This window comes from Pezoporus occidentalis, unplaced genomic scaffold (genome assembly GCF_034315485.1).
Source record: "Pezoporus occidentalis ecotype Australia unplaced genomic scaffold, CSIRO_AGI_Poc_V1 ctg145, whole genome shotgun sequence".
Classification (NCBI taxonomy): Eukaryota; Metazoa; Chordata; class Aves; order Psittaciformes; family Psittacidae; genus Pezoporus; species Pezoporus occidentalis.
In genome coordinates, this window is record NW_026913263.1 from 221,636 (window position 1) to 240,450 (window position 18,815).

Consider the following 18,815-nt stretch of genomic DNA (forward strand, 5'->3'; position numbering starts at 1 on the left):
AGAAGGACACAATCTTCACTAATGTGCATGGGGCTGGTGAATGTTTGGCCTTGTGTCAGCAGTGCAGCATCAATGTGCCTCCAGCATCAGGAGGCTGTGCTGCCAACAGGGCTTTGTGCTGCCCATGGACTTTAACAACAATGGGGTTTATGTGGGAAGGAGTGAATTGACACAAGAGCCTGGCCTGAGCTATCAATGCTCATCCAGCTGGTAATCCCATCATCAGCGTCATGGCCACACACTTCACCACTGGCAGCCCCTCTCATCATCCTAATTTTGTTCCATGGACCTTTCCAGATGCTAAAGAAAGGGAGGGGACGGGGACAGGGACGGGGGGACAGACACAACAGTGCTTTGGGAGGTGGATCAACACCAACAAAATCAGTCTGAGATGCTCCCACCACAGCTGGAAAACTGAGCATCTCCACTGCAGCCTCCTCCTCAACCCACTCAGAAATCCACTGTTACAAAGCCAATTAAACGCTCGATTAAGTGTTCCAACATGTTCCCAAATAAAGTACTAACATGGCACGGCATAAAAAAATAAAAGGAAAGAAGAAAGATCCAGGTTGTGTAATGGCCTGCGAGGAGCACACCAGGATAATCTGTGCCTGCTCCCAAGGGGTGGAAATGGGAGCTGAACAGCCAAACCCCATCACCACCTCCAACGAAAAGAGCTGTTTCTCTCTGCCCACATCTTCAGAGCAAGGCTCTGATGTACATGGTCCCGCCAGCCTTGCTGTCTGCTGCAGGTACCTGCCTGGTGACCGTGCACCTCCACCACCAGTCCCCATGGTGCTGCTCACAGCATGCTGCTCCAAAGATCCCTTCCAACACAACCCCCTTCACGGACTTCTTGTCTTTGTAAGAGCAGTGTGTGCCATGCACAGATGTTCTCCACCTCCTCCAGCCCCTGCTCGTAACACAGGAGCCCAGCCTCCATTCAAGGGTCAGTGCTACTGTGTCCTACCAGTCCCCAACAAGCCATCCCACCAAGCTGAGTGTCACAGACAAGACCCAAGCAACACTGCCCCTTAAAGCAGAAACAGTCTGTAATTCTATACAGCACACTTGGAGGCCTCTGAGCATCCCCAGGCCACTCTGATCCCACAACCACCTCTCCCAGGGCAGAGATGGCAATAACCTACTCATGTTGGGTACCAGTCCCTGTGCTGGGGACTACTCCCGAGCTTCTTTAGCCACTAGTTGTTCAATACAAGATGCAGCATGAGCAAGAATGAAGGTCCAGGCAGTCCCCATTCTGCTGAGAGCCCCCACGCTCCCCTCTAACATCACACTCCCCCTTCCCTTCTTTCCTCCAGCATCTCCTGCTCTTACTGCAGTTGGCACACGTTTAGGAGGAGGCCACAGGAACCTCTCACTTTGCTACCATGCCAGCTGTGTACCTGAACAAGGTATCCACTGAGATGTGCATCATCTTCATGCAAGTGCGACTCATCTGATGAGCTCCAACAAAGACATCTCTGGGGCTGGTGCTGCAGTGGATGTTGGTGACACTGCCCAAATCAGCAGTGAGGCATAGGGGTTCCTCAAGGCATGGGAGGCTCTGCCAGGTCTGACTTGAAGAGCAGAGGCAGAAGATCCTGTGCTAGAACCAGGTAAACCTGAATTTTGTGAATGAACTGGGGTTTTGGTTTTTTTTTGCTCTCCAGCACTTACATATAGAAACCCTTCCGAGATCTGTGAAACACTCTGGCAGCTTTAGCTCATCCTGCTTCCTCCCTGTACTTCTACTTTGCCTATTTTTGTTGCCTTCAACCTTTCATGTGCACAACAGTAACTCTTTTTAAAGCTTCTCAAGGTCAAGAAAGTCCCCAACAAGGAGCGTCAGGGAAGTTATTGATCTTCTCTCAAGTCTTTCCTAGAGCAGCTCCAAGCTGTGAAACCTCAGTCAGGAGATGGGAAGTTACTCAAGCTGTTCCTTCCCTTGGTGGATTTCAATATTCACAGCACTCGACCTGTGAGAGTATCAAATCCTCTCGCAGTGATAGTCCTGTACATCTGTCTCTACATCCCTGCTGCAAGGTCACAGTCCCCTCCATCCACTCAAGGATGGCTCGCGTGAGTTTCTGAAGGGTAAGTCTGTGCCACTGAAGTTCATGAACAGAGTACCATCACCCCTTAGAAGAAGATCTGCAACACCCACCAAATAAGTGTTTGCTGGGAAAAGCAATCAAAGCTTAGCAGAGGACAGAAGCTGGCATGAAGACCTATCCATGTTATATGGGCAAAAAACATTTCCTTAAACTATTCCTTCCACTTTCTAGGAAACACCACAATCAATACTGTACAGATGAAGTTTCACCATCGATTAAAACAGAACTAAATCCATGCTGCTGCCTAACAGGGTAACACCAGTCACCCTTTGAGTTCCCAGCCTGGAACTGTGGCAGGCACTGGCAGAGCCTCCCTCCCCTGCTCAGCAGGGCCAGAGCAGCCCTTGCTCCCTCAGGGCTTGCAGGCTCCTCCTTATGCCCACCTTCTCCATCACTACCTTCTGCAGGAGCTGCGGAGGGTGGTTTGCCACTAATGGCAGTGAGTGATGCTGCTACAATTCATGGCAAGATATTGCTGGCCTGTGAGCAGCAAGGTGGTGGCTCCAAGGGCTAGCACAGCAGCTGCCTGCATGCTTAGGGGCTGTCAAGAAGGACATCTATGATGGAGATCCAGGTATCACATCTGCCCTGGTACCCACCTGACCTCCAGCACCATGGGATGGTCCACAGCAGCAACACTGACACCCCAAGACCCAAAGAGCTTCCTGCTCTAAGCCCAAATCTTTGCACTGTCTGCTCCATAGTGAGCACTCTGGCTTTGCTCTTGACATACCCGCTGGCCTTCCTGGCAAGACACTTCAGAAGAACACCTTGGCACTGCTGGCCCAGGAGCACAGCAATACAACAGGCAGTGGCTCCAAGTCTTACAGCACAGAAAATATGCTCTGGAAAACCAGCCTGGCATGAGGGAAGCATCATTCACTTCAAATATATCTTCATTTAGACGCAATGAAGGCAGAAATCCCTCACCTCGTGCGGCCACTGTCACCCCTCTGAATATATAACTTGGTTTTATGAACCATTGAAAACAATCTGCAGGTGCAGGCAGTGGCTCCTCTAGAGCATTAATCAGCATGGCTGACGTTTGTCTGTTAATGCAATTGCATCTAAGGGAGGAAAAGAATCTGGAGCTCTGGGGTTTTCTTCTGATTAAAGAAAGGAGCAGTGGTTCTTCAGATAATTGTCTAAGTGGCCAGAAGCTGAGAGCAGGCTCAGCAAGGCGAAGCCCAGCATTTGGAGTAGTCCTAGAACATCTAAAGAGGCTTGCAGCAAAACCAGCAGGGGGGTTCTGAGGGGCTGCGGCAACTGCAGAAGCATGGATGGGACACCCATGGATGGGACACCCATGGATGCTGTGCATCACCCATGCCATGGGACTCCACCCTTAACTCAGAGCAGTGTGCCGGGCTCCACATCACCGCTGACCCCCAGCCCCACCAACAGCCCCTGTGGTGATGAGGAGGAGCTGGTGGGAGTGTGGCATTGCCCAGCCCAGCAGCAGGAGCTGGCTTAATTACAGCAGCAGAGCAAACCCCTGAGTCCCAGTGAGCTCTTAATTACCAACCTGTAATGAGATCTGAGGGCTCACGCCAGCGAGTCAGCTTCATCTCGCGCTGTCATCCACAGCATTCTTGGTTTGACTTGACTTCATGTGACTGACCTGAATATTCATACCCCTGAGGCCGGGGGGGGGTTTAAAAATCATGATTTCTACACAGAAGATGAGGAGAAACCCAGGAACCGCTGCATTCTGTGCCCACACCTCTGCCTACCTCTTCCTTCTGCAGGAGACTCCGGGGTCTGACACATTGCAGACCCTTCAGTGTGGCACCTCACTTCTCCTGCTCCCAAAGGGGTCCCAGCCACCTCAGCGTCCGGCAGAGCCCTGGGGACCCTGCCAAGCTGTCATCACAAGACACCCGATTTCAGGGACAACAGCCTCAAAAGGGTGATTGACAACAGCTGCTCCCTGCTGCACCATGGGTTGCAGAGCATGTCCATCAATACCATTCGGCCCTCGGGGCCCAGTAAGAATAACAGGACCTGGATTCTTATGGGAAAATGATGTCTGCAAACTTTAAGTGCCTGTCCCTCCTTGTTACCCACCTGCCCCATCACCACACGCCAAGAACGTGGCTCTTTAGGAACGGTTTCACATGTGGAGCATCACACAGAGGAAGAACCCGGGGCTCTTTAGGGTGGCGAGCTGCGGGATCCCCACCACGGACACTGCTGCAGAGGGCAGGAGGCAGGTTGTTCTTGAGGCACCTATATCGTGCTTCTCCCCCTGGAAGAAGGTAACGGGGCTACCCAGGAGCCATGCGTGGCCCCAGACGCCAGGACCATGGCTGGGATTTCCACCACGGGACAGCGCTGAGCTGCAGACACCCTCTTAACCTGGCTAATCCTCTTTGGCTGGCAGCTACCTGCTAATTACATTCCCAGTGAGAGCAGGGACCCTCTGGAAGGGGGCAGGGAGGCACAGCACACCGGGGTCCAACACGGACCCGTGGTTGCCATTAAGCCCTGCAGCAAGGCAGGAGCCCAGTGCTCCTCTCTGCTTGCTTTTTGCCTCTTCTATGTGCTGACACCAAAATAATTCTGGCACAAAACCTTTCCTCAGCCTCCCTGCTCTACCCCATCCTCTGGCAGCGACACCCTGCTCTGCACAAAGGCTCATCTCATGGAGGATTTTTCCATCTAATTGAACTCCCTTTCTTACAGACGAGCTCCTTTTTCACTGCCGAGCTCAGGAGCTGCCACGGCTGCTTCTGCAAGTAGGGCAGGCTCAGCCACATCCTCAGCATCAGCATCTCAAACCTGAGCAGTGCAGCATCGTACCCTGAGGAGCTTTTTTGCTCAGGGCCCAATTTTGCCCAGCAGGAGGACTTGAAGCGTGATGGAAAGAGAAGCCCAGAGCTTTCCAGAATGTATTTGATATGGTGATTCACAACAAATCCACCTGAATGGGCTGGTTTGTACCTAGCTGCACATACGAGGGGACCAGCAGAAGGGGAATATGTCTCGCAGAGGACTCAAGCCAACGCTGCTCCTGCATCTTGTCAACTTGTGATATCACAATCCAGGATATCATATGCATATAATATATATGCATGTAATAAGGAACCTAACAGCATTGACTGGTGAGAGCAGATAGGGAGATGGAGCAGCAGGCCTATGACAACACAATTGTTATTAAAGGATGCTTTTGTAATGCATAGGGAAAGCAAGGAAAGAAATGCAGTTTTAGGATGTGGATGTGGTGTGGAGAATACCACAAACCAGTAAGAGGACCATTCTAAGGGGAAAGGCTACTGTTGGAGGTCATGGCTTGGCAGCCAGGGATCAGCAGCGCTCTTCAATGAAGCTTGTCACCACTCCTGTTTCAGGCTAGTTAATTAGGCAAAGGGGCATCCTGCCATGCTTATTTAGTAACACAACATGCATAGTGCATTCGTTCCTTAACACAAAACCCCTGGAGTCAATTGGGGTCAATCAGGGTTACCAGGAGAGCATCGTGCAAGCGTATGGCTATCGCACTGCAAGCCAGCTCCTGCCAGGTCACTTGCTCCTGCAGCAGACTGCCATAAACAGGCTGATTTCTTACATCCCCACCAAAACAGCCCAGTGCTCAGTCTTCCTGCAGCAGAAACCTCTTTCCTGCCTGAATGTCATCAGGCTAAGGCTGTAGGGAATTTGGGAGAGCCCCAAAGCGCCAGCTCTGACTTGGGAACAGCTCATGGTGCCGTTTCCAGAAGCCAGCTCCTGGAGGAGGTGTGATGAGGTGGGAGGAAGCTCCAGGCACCTGTACTCCTGGTAATTCACATAAACAACTTATTTAAAGCTGGGTAACATGTATAATGGCGAACAAGCAAAAGAAGTGGAAGTCAGGCACACGTTTGGCTTCCGCTCTCTGCTAGTCATCCACAGCTTCCAGAGCCATGGAAAGCCCACGCGCTTCTCCTACCAAAATGCCACACTTGTACCTGAGCTCTTCAAGTGCTCTAGGCTCCCAGTCCTCACCAGCATCTTCTGACCATGGCCACCAAGACCCAGAGCCAAAGGAAAGCCAGCCTTGCTGGTGGATCTCGTGAGAGCTCTCCACTTGGAGGCACCCCCCAGCTGCTCACAGGGGGGGATGCTCTTGGAGCAACCTTCCCCTAGACTGGACTACATGAGCACTCAGCCCATGGCAGTGCAAAGACAACGAGGGAAGTCTAAGTCACCCTTTTCTTTTGGTGGCTCAGCACCTCTGCAGTGCAGCCCGCGACTCCACAGAAAACCAGCACTTTGAGTTGCTTTCTTCTCTTTTGCTAGGTTTGAGTGTGCTTGCCTGAATGAAGGGCTCGGGAGGAGGCAGCTCCTTGGATACTTCCCCACGCGGCTGCAGAGGGTGGGAGGGGACGACAAGGACCTAGAGCCTCTGACTCCATCTTTAGATCAGGAGTGGGATGGGGATGAAAATACCATGGGCTAAAAATAAGACATCTTTCCAGGGAAATCAGGAGTTTTAGGGGGCTGCAGATCGCAGCAAAAGCTTTCCCTGCTTTCTGCATTTCATTCTTCATTTTCTTCTCCCCCATTTTATAACAATGATTGCCAGACAGCAATATTCCCTCCCCCCGCTGCTGAGAGTGGCCATGGGGTCTGACTGGCTGCCCCTCCTGATGTTGACCATGTGTCCAGCTAGTCGGGACCTGTCACATCCCACTGGTCACCCATCGGCAAGGCAAAACACAGACATGCAGCAGGACGTCTGCTTCCAGCAGCGTGCAACATCCTAACGCAGCCCCACCTCCACCAGCAGGCTCGTACACCTCATGGGGTCTCTTTAAGCAGGCAGCTCCTCCATACCTCCTTATCCCCTTCCCAAAGATGTGCTTTGGCCACATGCTCCCTCCAAGATTCACTTCAGCCGCTTGTGGGGACTATTCCTCAACAGCCACAATGAATTTGGAACGCAGCACATGCTAACTAGGATTAGTGGGTGTCAGGATGCTCTTCACCTTCAGCACTATGCCTGATGCCACCAGGGAGATGGGGTCACTAGGGAAGCAGAGCTGCCAGTGTGCCCTCTGGCTCCCATCATACTACTGGGGTCATTCAGCCCCCCAGTAAGTACCAGTTTCAGTTTGAGTATTGCCTCCCACCAAGCTGTGACAACCTGCACTAATACAGGCAGAGCGGTCTCCCTCAGCACCAGTTCATTAGTGCCTCCCTGGCACTAGTCAGCAAAAACACTTGTCCTGTACAAGGATGCAAACATTACCCAAAGATAATTTATTACCTTTAATAATTATCTAAATAATCACATAAAAGCCTAAAGGCTTTATCCCCCTCTCAAGATGGTTACATGATTTTGCAATGAAGTTCACATATGCAGCTCACAGATGAAGCTGTGACAAAGCCTCGACTGCTTGCAGTGACGATGCAACTCTATTTACAGAACACGCACCCTTTCAGCCCTGTTTTACTGCAAGACCCCATCCTTCCCCCAAATAAACAGGCCACCATGGCCCAATGCCCTCTCCCTCCCTGGGACTCCCACCATTTGAACCAGAGGTGAAGACTTTGCCCAGGCTCCAGTGGCACATACCAAGGGCGCTGCTTGTCTCACCCGCAGCTCGCGCTCCTCCTGTGCCTAACAGACCCAGGCCCAAATCTCCTCATTAGTTTCCACACAATTTGCAAGGGCAGATGACAGTCAAGGTCCTAATTCATATAGCAATGAATGGATCAAGCCTCACTACTTCAAAGAGCGAGTTCTGGTATTTGTATGAATCTCGGGGCTTGGGACAAGCTCATGTGAGCTGCAGGCAAAAAGAGGATCAGAACACAGAGCAATTTTCTCAGAAGATCAAGCAAACCTAAAGCCCAGCTGTGTTAACAGATCTCACAATGTCTGCCCTTCCTCAGAAAGTTTTTAAGAATATTCACAGCTCAAGTGTTGCTTTTCTTCCTCAACTCTTAAGAAAATAAATCCCCTAAACCAACATGTCCATTCCGAGCCAGACAGTGATGCTGTGTAAAGGGAAACAAAACCCGTGGATATCAGAGTGATGAGCAGCAGCAAGGAACCCTAAGATGGACATACCTGCAAGGGTGAGTGCCACAGGTGCCTGAAGGCATTTGCTCAAGAGCTGAGGGAGCCAAGACAGAACTCAGCCTTCCAAATCTAAAACTTAATCCCCATTGTTAGCTAGTGACCCTGGGGAGGGGTCACCTTCCTGTGGTACCTGCAGAGAGCACCATGATACTGGGTAGAACCCAACCCCAAATTAATTCTTTAATTAATTAAACAGGCAGGTTCCAAGGGGAGCACATTAAAGCTATTTCACCAACTCATGAGCTTTCTGAAACCTGGAAACACATCATTGCTCAGGGGCACATCGACATGGGCTTCAGCCCTACCCAAGGGACTAAACACCTGGACACCTTCTTTTCTCACCCAAGCCCTCAGGGTAGGAAGGAAGCAAGGGTAGGAGCAGCAAGCAGAGTGCTTCTGATGAAAACAGCATTATGTACAAGGGGTGGCCATCTGATGGGTTTGCATCTGCACACACAGAGTGGCTCTCCTCCACCATGAACGTGACCATGACCAGCAGCAGCTTCAGGAGGAGGAGAAAATTACCAGGTGTAATTGAAACTGCAGGGAGGAGCTAGGGACAGAAAATGTAATTATCCACCATGGACTAGAGCCAAGACTAGCAATACTACTTCTGGTCATTTAAAGTTCCCGTTAACTTTTCCATGTGCTGGTGATAACAGTTTGTGTCTTACTGGCTGTGAGATGCAGCACTTCCAGAAGAAAGCCCCAGGCCTCCTCTCACAAGCATCTTGAACCACCTGTAGGGGAGGGGGTTAGGGCCTAGACTTTAACAGAAACCTTCTCCAAGGGTCTGGAAGATTTTCCTCCCTAGGTACCAAGGTGGAAGGGGTGAGAGGATGCTCCAGCTGAGCCCCAGTTGCACTACTCTCCAGGCACTGGTGGCCAGTTGGCTATGGTGCCTTTTTGGTGCTTGTGAAGATCATCTGGGTGGGCATCACGACAATTCAGAGACCTCACTACTATGGTTGGTGAGACTGGGCGGACCCTGGACCACCTCAACCTCCCATCTCCTCTCCTTGCACTCCATCACAGCAGACTGCAAGACCCCCAGCCATTTCACATCTGAACAGCATTATGGACATCTCCACATGCATCCTCTGCTCAGCCCATTCCCTTGCACCCTGCACAGTGGAGCAGGGCAACAAACTCCAGTGGGCTATTGCACGCCTGCTGATGATTCAAAACCCTCTTGCTGAGGTCCTACCACTTCCCCCCCACACACCATTTTCCTCGCACACTCATCATCTGAGGATGCAGGAGCTGCAAAACATCCTTCACCAGCCTTGTCCCATCTGCAGCACCAGGAGGAGGATGTTTGTTGGTGACTTTGCCCCTTATATGACCTTTTTCTGTTTCCTCACCCTTGGACACTGCTTGGGGTGCCCCAAGCAACAACCACCCCTTGCTCTACTTGCATGAAAGCAGCATGAAATCAGTGTACAGATATGAAATCCATGTCTTTGTCAAGAGCTGGAGAACCACTGCCTCCAGCCTTAGGGTTTCCCCCAGGAAAGACTTGGCTTCAGCAGCTTCTTAAAGGCTTTAAACCTTTGAAGGAAAGCACACCACCTTTTCTCCATTTTAAGCAAGGAAAAAGCACCGTCCCCCCATCAGCACGCGCCCACCCTCACAGCCCCCTTACCTCCACCAGGTGAGGCGTGGGGTTGAAGCCACACATGTTGCAGACCTGCTGCCGACAGGTTGTGCACGTGTTGTAGTTGGGGGGCTCGCTGGAGCCCACGTTGATCTCTGCCTTGCACAGGGGGCACAAGACCTTCGCTTTCGGCACTTCCTTTGGCTTGACACCCTGCTCCGGCTTGCCCGGCTTCGCGGCCGCTGCGGCCCCGGCACGGCCCTGTGCCCCCGGCGCTTTGGGACCAGCTTCTTTGCTGGCATCGCTGAAGACGATTTTTGGAGGCACTTTGCCAGGAGATGGCTGGCTCGGAGGGGGGGCCTCTGGCTGGACAGACATTAGTGTGCTTGCCTGGGTCAGGAGGGACGCCCCGAAGCCAAAGAGCTTCCCTGTGAGCCCCTCCTGGGGCTGCTCTTGTGCTCCAGCCCCGGGGGTCGGGGCTGCAGGCTTTGCCCCCGCATCTCCTGTTGCCTTTCTCTGCTCGGAGGGGGAAGGCTTGGCTTGCTGATGCTGTGGGGAGGACCTGGCCGCCTCCTGAGGTTTTGGCTGGCCTTGGCCATGCGGGTCCCTCTGTGGTGTGGTGGGGTGAGGTTTGGGTGGCTCTGATGGCAGGGTGCGGGTGGCCGGTGGGGTCTTATCAGCAGCCGAGGGTGGCGGGTGCTTGGCCGGGGAGTGGGATGGGGATGGTGAAGGAGAGTGCAGCTGCTGCTGGCTCTTGGAGCGAGGAGCAGTGGTCATGTCCATCCCCAGCGCACGCTGCATCTGGCAGTTCAAGCACAACCATTCCTTCACCTGTGAGACAAGGAGAAGACACAGGCAGTGAGCAGGGGGCAAGCCCAGCACACCATGAGGTTCCCCCAGACAAGCCCTGTGTAGACATAAGAACAAGCAGCAACTCCTGAAAACCATTTTGGTACCATGTTCTCCCCAGAAAGTATCTCGCAGTCACGGTGAACAGACCCCATCTGTCACAGGTACCCATGGCACAACATGCCGGTGCAAGAGCAAGCTTTAATTAGCACTGGTTTGCTTCCAAAGCTTCTGCTGTAATGCTCCTGCTAGTGATGGGCTCTGCTCCTGGCCCCACCACCTCCCTAAAGCCCATTTGTTTTTCCTCGCACTTCATCAAATCCCAGCCTGGTTTGTGTTGGAAAGGACCTTAAAGCTCATCCCGTTCCAACCCCCTGCCATGGGCAGGGACACCTTCCACTAGAGCAGCTTGCTTCAATCCCCTGTGTCTAACCTGGCCTTGAACACTGCCAGGGATGGGGCAGCCACAGCTTCTCCAGGCAGCACTTGGTGACCAGAGCAAATGTCTGGTCACTTGGCAACAATGACCAGAAAACAGGCAGGGCCCCTCAGACAGGAGCAGAGGGCTGGCAGGAGGTCCAGTGCAGGCACACAGAGAGATGCTGCTATCACGCATGTGTACAACTGCAATGCTCCCCAGCACCGGCACGCTGCCTGCTGTTGCCAGGTACTTCCCAGAGGAAAACCCACCAAGAGATGCCTGATGCTTCCCCAAGGCCAGGAGAGATGGCTCTTCTGGTTGTGATATCCCACACAAAAACCTGGTGCTGCAGCCCTTAAGGGACAGCAGAGAGCAGGTTCCCCTCACACAGTGCATCTGTGCTGCTGGGCAGTACACGGTTAATTCCCACTCTCACCACAAAGAACTTTGGGATGCAAATGAAAACTATAATGCTCCCTGGCTAAGTGGTGATAAATGAAAGACTTCCCCCCCCCCCTTGAGAGACATTCCCTGTCACACCCTAATGTCTGAATTAAGTTAATTAAAGAGGCCATATGAAAGCTGTGAGCCTTCCCATACCAGCAGCCCCCAGGATGCTCAGCTCCTGTGCAAATATTAATATATAGCACAGTCAGCAGCACAACCAGGTCTGCCTGCAAGAAGGTTTCTCTGAGGCAAGCAACTAGGGTGGCAAAAATGACCAGAGTGCTCCCCAAAACCAGAGCAGCACACAGGACAAGTGCACCCAGAGTCTGGCATGGGCAGCTGCACACACAGCACCCAACAGCTTCCAGCCCCTGCGCTCTCCTGGGGCTGCACATCCCAGCATAAACTGCACGAGATGTGGATCTTCCTGCCTTTCAATTCAGGAGCCATCTCCTCATCCCAGAGTTATGGATCACCCCCAAGGCTCAGCTTAATCCCCCCTGCAGAGACATTAACTGCCTCAACCACCTCGCTCAGCCCCATCTCTCCAGCTCTGCATGGCCTTTTGGGTGCTGCACAACTGATTCATAACCTGGCTACTAGGTTTTTTTCTCCCCCTGCTGCAATCACAGGCATGTTTTGACCGTTTTCTGCTCGTAGGAGCTGCCCACAGAGATGCAGTTGGGTCTTTTGGCAGGTCCTATGATGGGATAGGACAGCAAGTCCCCAGGATTAGAGGCAGATATGCCCTGAACCCTCTCAACCCCCCCCAAGGGGGGCTCTCATAAAGCCAAGCCTTCAAATAATAAACTTTCGAAATAGAGGAAATTCAGCGCAACCAGGAAAGATGGATTAGAATCAAAGAAGAGTGCATGAGCAAATCTCCCCTGCCCACTCCCTGCCCAGCACTGGCTGGCTCATTGGCTTGCAGAGAGCTCTGCATTGCCTCTTCGTCTCCAGCAAAGCCTTACAAGCCTGGCTGCACATCAGCTCTGTGCTCTTTGCAGCCTGCACTGTGCTAGCAGAGCTCCCACGCCGCTATCCCCACCAGCCTCTGCTCGAGTATTTGCAGCCAGAGCTGTGTGCGAAGCAGCCTCAGTTTTCCCCCAGCAATCCCGCGCTACATCGCCGGCTCTCCGGGTTGTTCCAAACGAACCACATTATAGTTAGGTTCTGAAAATAGCGCTTTAGTTTTTATCATTTCTCCTGGTCTTGCTGTCTCTCTTCTGACACACAGAATGCCTCGTGTTATTTTTGCTTTCACACCCCCTGGAATTTCTTCCCACTATTCTATTTCAGAACACCTCCCAGAATCCCATCAGCTTTGCCTGCCGTCCCCATCAGCTCCAATTAAGGGAGAACCAATCCTTTCTATTGAGGTTCTCTCTCCCTGCAAAGTTCCCAGTATCTGAGAAATGCAAATCTTCCCTCTCCACATAATCTCCTTACTCACACTTTAAGACCCTCCGGTGAGGAAGAAACTGGGGCAAGAGGAGATCTTCCCAAACCCACAATCGGGGCTGTTTGCATCTGGATTTTAAGGGACCATAACAAAAAGGTACATGAAAAAAAAGCGATGCTCCACGCTCCTGGGTTCGCCTTGTCTGTATTTATTGTAACCTGGCACAAGATTTAACTTATTTCTTGGAACGAGAAAAATACTTTGCTGCTCTCCTGCATAAACTTCCAAACAATCCAACAAAATAGAGGGAATTCAACTGATTGCCCTTGACTGTCTGCCAGCTTTAGCAAGAAGCAAGTGCTGCTGGTGGACACCAAACAGCTCCAGCTCTGTTGGTTCACCCTCTCTCCATGCCCCTGCTTTGGCCCTGGGCAAGGCCTGTGCAGAAGAGCTGCTCCCTAGGTACCAGAAGGTACCATGTCCAGGTCCACAGGCTACAGTATGGCTCATGGACAAGCCCACAAGGATCTTCCTGAGTTCAGGGCTGGGGAACAGCATGATCACTGGAGCTTTCTCCCTTACCGCAATAAACCCAGTTTAGGTGATCAAGTCAGAAAAAAGCCAGGGGGCTTTCAGATGGGATAGGAACCATCAAATCTCTCTCAGTGACTTGGTGAGCAACTGCTGAAGAACGCCTGTCCTGAGGAGCAGGAGGAAGCTGCAGGGATGCAGTGGGGCAGCTCTCTCTCAGAGCGAGCGTTTGAGATGTAAATTTAGTTGGGATTATCACAAATTGCCTGACCAGCCTCTGCTGATGCAACTGATGACACAATGTGTGGATTACACAGATCAAAGAGGACTTAAAGGATCCCGGAGGGAAGACAGTAAAGAGGAAGGGCCAAGTCATCTTGCCAAAGATCCTTCCCCCAAGAAAGAGAAAGGAGGATGGAAAAGCCTGGGTGTAAAACTTTACTAATCCAACCCCTGAAATTTTTCACTTGGTGGAGAACTGAGCAAATATGACAAAGAAATAGATTAAACTATTTATTTGGCTGGCATTGTTGTCCTCTTCTTCCCTGCAGACTCATCATGCAGTGGGAAGATGCTCAGGAAACAGTAGAGAAGCAGAGGCCAAGAACATGGAAAGAATAATGTACCCGACTATTACTTTATCTCTGCTAACAGTCAGGGTAACCAACAGAATGAAACATCTATCAGTGAGAAGCAAAAAAACCCAACATTACTGAAAACTAGAGTTCCAGCTCACCTGGTGAGAATGCTGAAGACACCATTATACTCTAAAATCAGGGAGGTAAAACTGTGCTCTGTTGAAAAGTCTGAAGCTGGCATGCTATCCTCCTCCACCCCAGGAAATGGGACTGGGGGAAATACTGAAAAACACAAAGAAAATGGGGACACAGATGATAGTTCTGAATGCATGCTGATGCCTCAATGAAGGGCTCAAAGTGAAGGTGTCTGCTCTGCAAAACAGAGCACCATTAGAAATAGAGAATCAGCAAATATCAGAGCTCAGCACATGAAAAGCTGTGAAGTGCTTAAACCATGTGAAAATAAAGGAACTTCAGGAAAAAGTCTCTTGGGGAGCAGGAGGAAGGACTGATCAAGGGCATGAGGGACAAAGGCCATCCTAGAAAGGACAAGGGTCCATCACTGGGTAGAGGTGGCAAAGCTGTTAATGAGACAGATCTGGCAGATGTGCTGTAATTACTGTCATTGAGCATTTGGGAAGAAGCAGGATAACACTCATTACAAGGATGAAGCATTTCCAACTTATTAGCAATCGAGAAGAACATTCAACAACATCTACCAGCACCAGAAGAGATTTAAATTTGGCAAATCTGAATAATTTTGCATCCAAGAGATCCAAGACAGCGAAGAAAACTGCTGCGTGCTGATGTTTGGATTTAAGAGGAAATCTTACAAGACCGGAAGAGTCTCCTTGAATATCCAAGAAGGCAAAGGCATGGCCTGAAGGGGACAGTTAGCCAGACATCTGTCCAAGACAGAAAGACACTGCTGGATTCATGCAGCAGAGAACTGAAGGGCACGTGTACATGCCAGTCAATGTGTTTTTAGGCAAAATAGGTCACAGCAAGCAAGTCTGAATTTATTCTCTGCATGTTTGATATTAGTAATGCACAGAAGCAATATCCTTGGTGCCCAAAGGTGCTTTGACCATGTATGAAATCCTGACCAACAAAAAAAAGCACTATAAAATACTAATAGTGAGTATGTTCAATGGATTTTCAGACCAGTTAGCTGGCTGACCTGGGAGACAACAAGGATTCAGCACTGCTCACGTATCTCTCTACTGAGGTCTTCACCTGACTATGGCTAACACCACTCACACAGCAGATTTGGGGTAAAATGATGAATATCGACGAAGACAAGTCTCTGCTGCCTGGTAAACCTGCACTTGCTCTGTGTGGGAAGCCAAGAGCTGGAGTAGTAGGGAGGAGGTGGCTCTGCCTCCTCTTCCAGCATCAAGGGACTCCTTCCAGACCCCTCAGCTCTTCCACACCGACATTTTAAGGAGGTTTATTAAAAAACTGTGGGAGATAGAGACCGGATCTGCACGAGTGATTCTATGGATGCAGAAAATGTCTGAAATGAGAGAATTAAAGAGGTTGATCTTTTTCGTTTATCAAAGAGAAGATTAAGAAGCGACTTGATTACGATATAGCAGCACATTCAGTGGAAACAATATCAGGTACTAAAAGGTTCTTAATTAGGCAGAAAAAGGCATAAGAAGAACTAATGACTGGAAGTAGAAGCCAAATATATTAAGCATCACTTTTAACAGCAGATGTTTCTAACCATTAAAGCAAATTATACGCATGCTGTTGGGCTCAGCAGAAGACTGAGGGAGGTGAAGCCTGCAGGCCTTTCATCTATAGGGCGTTTTATACCCATACTGATCTCAAGAGCTTTGAAAGTTTGAACCACCTCATCTTTACTGACACCCAATACCTGACCCAGCCCTGCATGCAGCCCAGTGCAACCACGACCATCAGCCTGCCCCTTTCCACCACAGACCCCTGCAACATCCCAGAATATTCCTCTAAAGCCTTTCCCAAATCCTGTTATTCCCCAGCTCATGGGCAGGTCTGCAACCTGCAGCATCTGCAGGGTCACCACTGCCAGATGTGCCTCCCCCTCTCAGTGCCATCCTGCAGCTGTGAGTAAGGACCATTTGCTAATCCCATTAGGAGTGAAAATGTTTCCAATCAGCATTTCCCTAAAAAGCCAGATGTAGCAGGAGCATACACAGCACATGCTGGCTGTACCTGGAGCAGATTTACAGACCAGTAAGAATTATAGATGGGCACATGCATGGTGGGTCAGATCCTGATGCTCTGCAGAGGGATGCAGTAGAGGAGAGCAAGGTTTTGCAGAGGTACACGTAGAGGACCAAAAAGCATCCCTGTGTGCTGCATCTTAAGGATCCCTCTAGAAAACCCCCAAGAAAAGCACCCAGTTAAAAATCACCTGAAACAAGAGAGACAGCTTGAGTTTATAATGCTTCCAAAGCTATTCTGACACCACCTATTTCAGGAAACAATATGGAAACAGCCCATCCCCTGGATTTGTTACCAGGAGATGCAAGGGAATGCTGGTGATGTACAGGTTGTTTTGTTCTCCTGCGGTAAGACAATACAGCTCTAAAAGTATCTCAAGTATAAAGTTCAGCCTTTGCAAAAGGCAGGGGAAGCTTTAAAATGAGCTGTAAGCAGAAAGACTTCTTAACTGAGCATCCAGGATCTCTTCAAGCCAAAATTTAGGATTATAATGAAGGGCAATTCTGCTTTTGCTGAGGGTTGGTTATTTTGGACCATTTGGAGGTCACCCAGGATGTGCAATCCTACTACATAAAAATAATAAAACCAAAAAAAGCAGCATTAGATGGCCACATTTAAGACTTTGGAGACTTGAGACTAAATGGTTTCTCACCAGCTCTACCCATTTACAATACCTTACTGCAGCCAAAGCCATCTGACCAGGCTAGCTATATGACCCTGTATTATCAAAGGAGGCCTGTATCATTCAGCACTACAGGAGCAGAGCCCATCTGACTTGTTACAAATGATTATTTCAGGCTGTGAAGACCAGCTCCCAAGTCATCTTGAGTCAAGTGTGGTCAATCCCACCAAAGGTTGGCCACTTTGACCAGCATGAAGCAAAGGAGCTTTGTTCAGGAGAAGATACAACTCATCCTCCTCCTCTGGTGTGAGGCAAAAGGGTACAGAACTAGCTGAAAAACAGGAAGCCAAATTCATGGGAAATCAGAGGAGAAAAGGAGCATGCGATTTCTCCAAGTTGCCCTAAATGTGTATTTAATATCCTACAAAACTGGAAAACCTGGAAAAAAACCTCAACACGTTTGGGAAGAGGAAGGCAGCAAGCCTTTGGCAGGAGCTCTTTGACTCTGAGAGCCCCAGAGCCACCACTCATGAAGCCAAAATCCAGCAGATCCACCCCGAGGCCACAGTCACAGCTCCCTCCTCTGCCTTTCACAGGCACCAGAACAGCCAGACCTAGAAGAGTATAAGAATAACCCAAGCTGGAATTGGTAATGAAGGTACTGTGTTAATCAATCAGGCTAACGGAGAGGCTCAATGCCAAGACCACTGACTGGATGAAGAAGGGTTTCATTAATGGGTGCTACTGGTTTATCCTGGAGGAGCACTGCACCAGCCTGGCCTCTCCCTAGAGCTGCAAAAGCTGCCAGTAGTCTGCCTAAGGGTATCCTCATGTGCATCCAATTCATCAGCTCTGCCCGAGATGAAGAACCGTCACCTCCCAAAATCAGCCAGTCAGCAAAATGTCCCTTCCCCTCCATGGCTCCCGGATCCACTCCAGGGGAGCTCTCCAGGAGCACATCTTGCCTTTTACATTGTCATGCTGAAACCTGTCAAAGCCACGTACCCTGCAATTAAAGCAACACCCTGGTCCAAGGGAAGAGGCCGTGCGAGAAGGCAGCCCTTGGCTAGAGAACAGAGGCCACAGCAAGCTGCGGCAGGATGCTGCTGGGAAGGCAGGAGGTGGGGATGGCTGTAGGAGAGCAGGGAAAGCTCAGCAAAACCTGGAAGAGCTGCTGATGCATGGAAGACTCTAAAGGGAGTGCATGGAGAAGGCTTCCCACACCATCTCAGACTGGCTGGTGGAACGTACGACAAATACAAATCTATGTCTTATTCGGAAGGCTGGAGGATTGTTTTTTACAGCAGAACTATTGCTGATTTCTCCTACAGCAGCGCAGGGACAGCTTGCCATGAAGCTCACGTGCTGAGGGTAGGAAAAACAGCTCCTGTTGGGATCAGTGCGCAGCCTGCAAGCGGATGAAATGAGAAGCCTGCAAAGCATCCCGTGGGAGGCTGAAGTGTGGTGTGATGTAGGGGGAGCGGATAAGGTCAGGAGATGAAGTCTCCTAAGGCACCTCTGGAGGACCACAAACAGTCCAGGGTGCAGGAATTGTCATGTATCTGTGGCCAGGCTGCACGTCAAGACATCACCGAAATTCACGCCTGCATCCAGGTGGAGAGGAGGCGGATGCAAACACACAGGCAGCGTGGGCTGAGGCTTCCTGGTCCAAATCTAAAGCACAGTTTGAGGAGAACCCAGGCCTCCAGAGGAACTGTGCAATTAGGAGTGCTCTGGCACTTAAGTGACAGGGGGATTGGTCACTGAGGCACGTCTGAAAAAGGCCACCTTATGCTCATCTTTATCCTCAAACATCTCAATACAAATAAAACCCAGTCCTTAGCACTCCTGCCCAAAAGGGGAAGCCACTGAAGCAGTCAGCAATCATCCTGCTGGCACTTGCCAGAAAATAATCAACTTGCTCGCTTGCTGGCGAGCGAGAGGAACCAACCCCCAAACTCATCTCCTGCACT

General features: G+C 50.5%; 1 protein-coding gene across 1 annotated transcript in view; it reads right to left on the reverse strand.

Moving 5' to 3' along the window:
• Nucleotides 1-18,815, reverse strand: part of BSN (bassoon presynaptic cytomatrix protein) — a 95,324-nt gene that overhangs the window by 34,959 nt on the left and 41,550 nt on the right. The window contains exon 3 of the mRNA XM_062610160.1: nucleotides 9,830-10,612. Coding sequence (XP_062466144.1) covers nucleotides 9,830-10,612 — 783 coding nt within the window. The remainder of the gene's footprint in view (nucleotides 1-9,829; nucleotides 10,613-18,815) is intronic.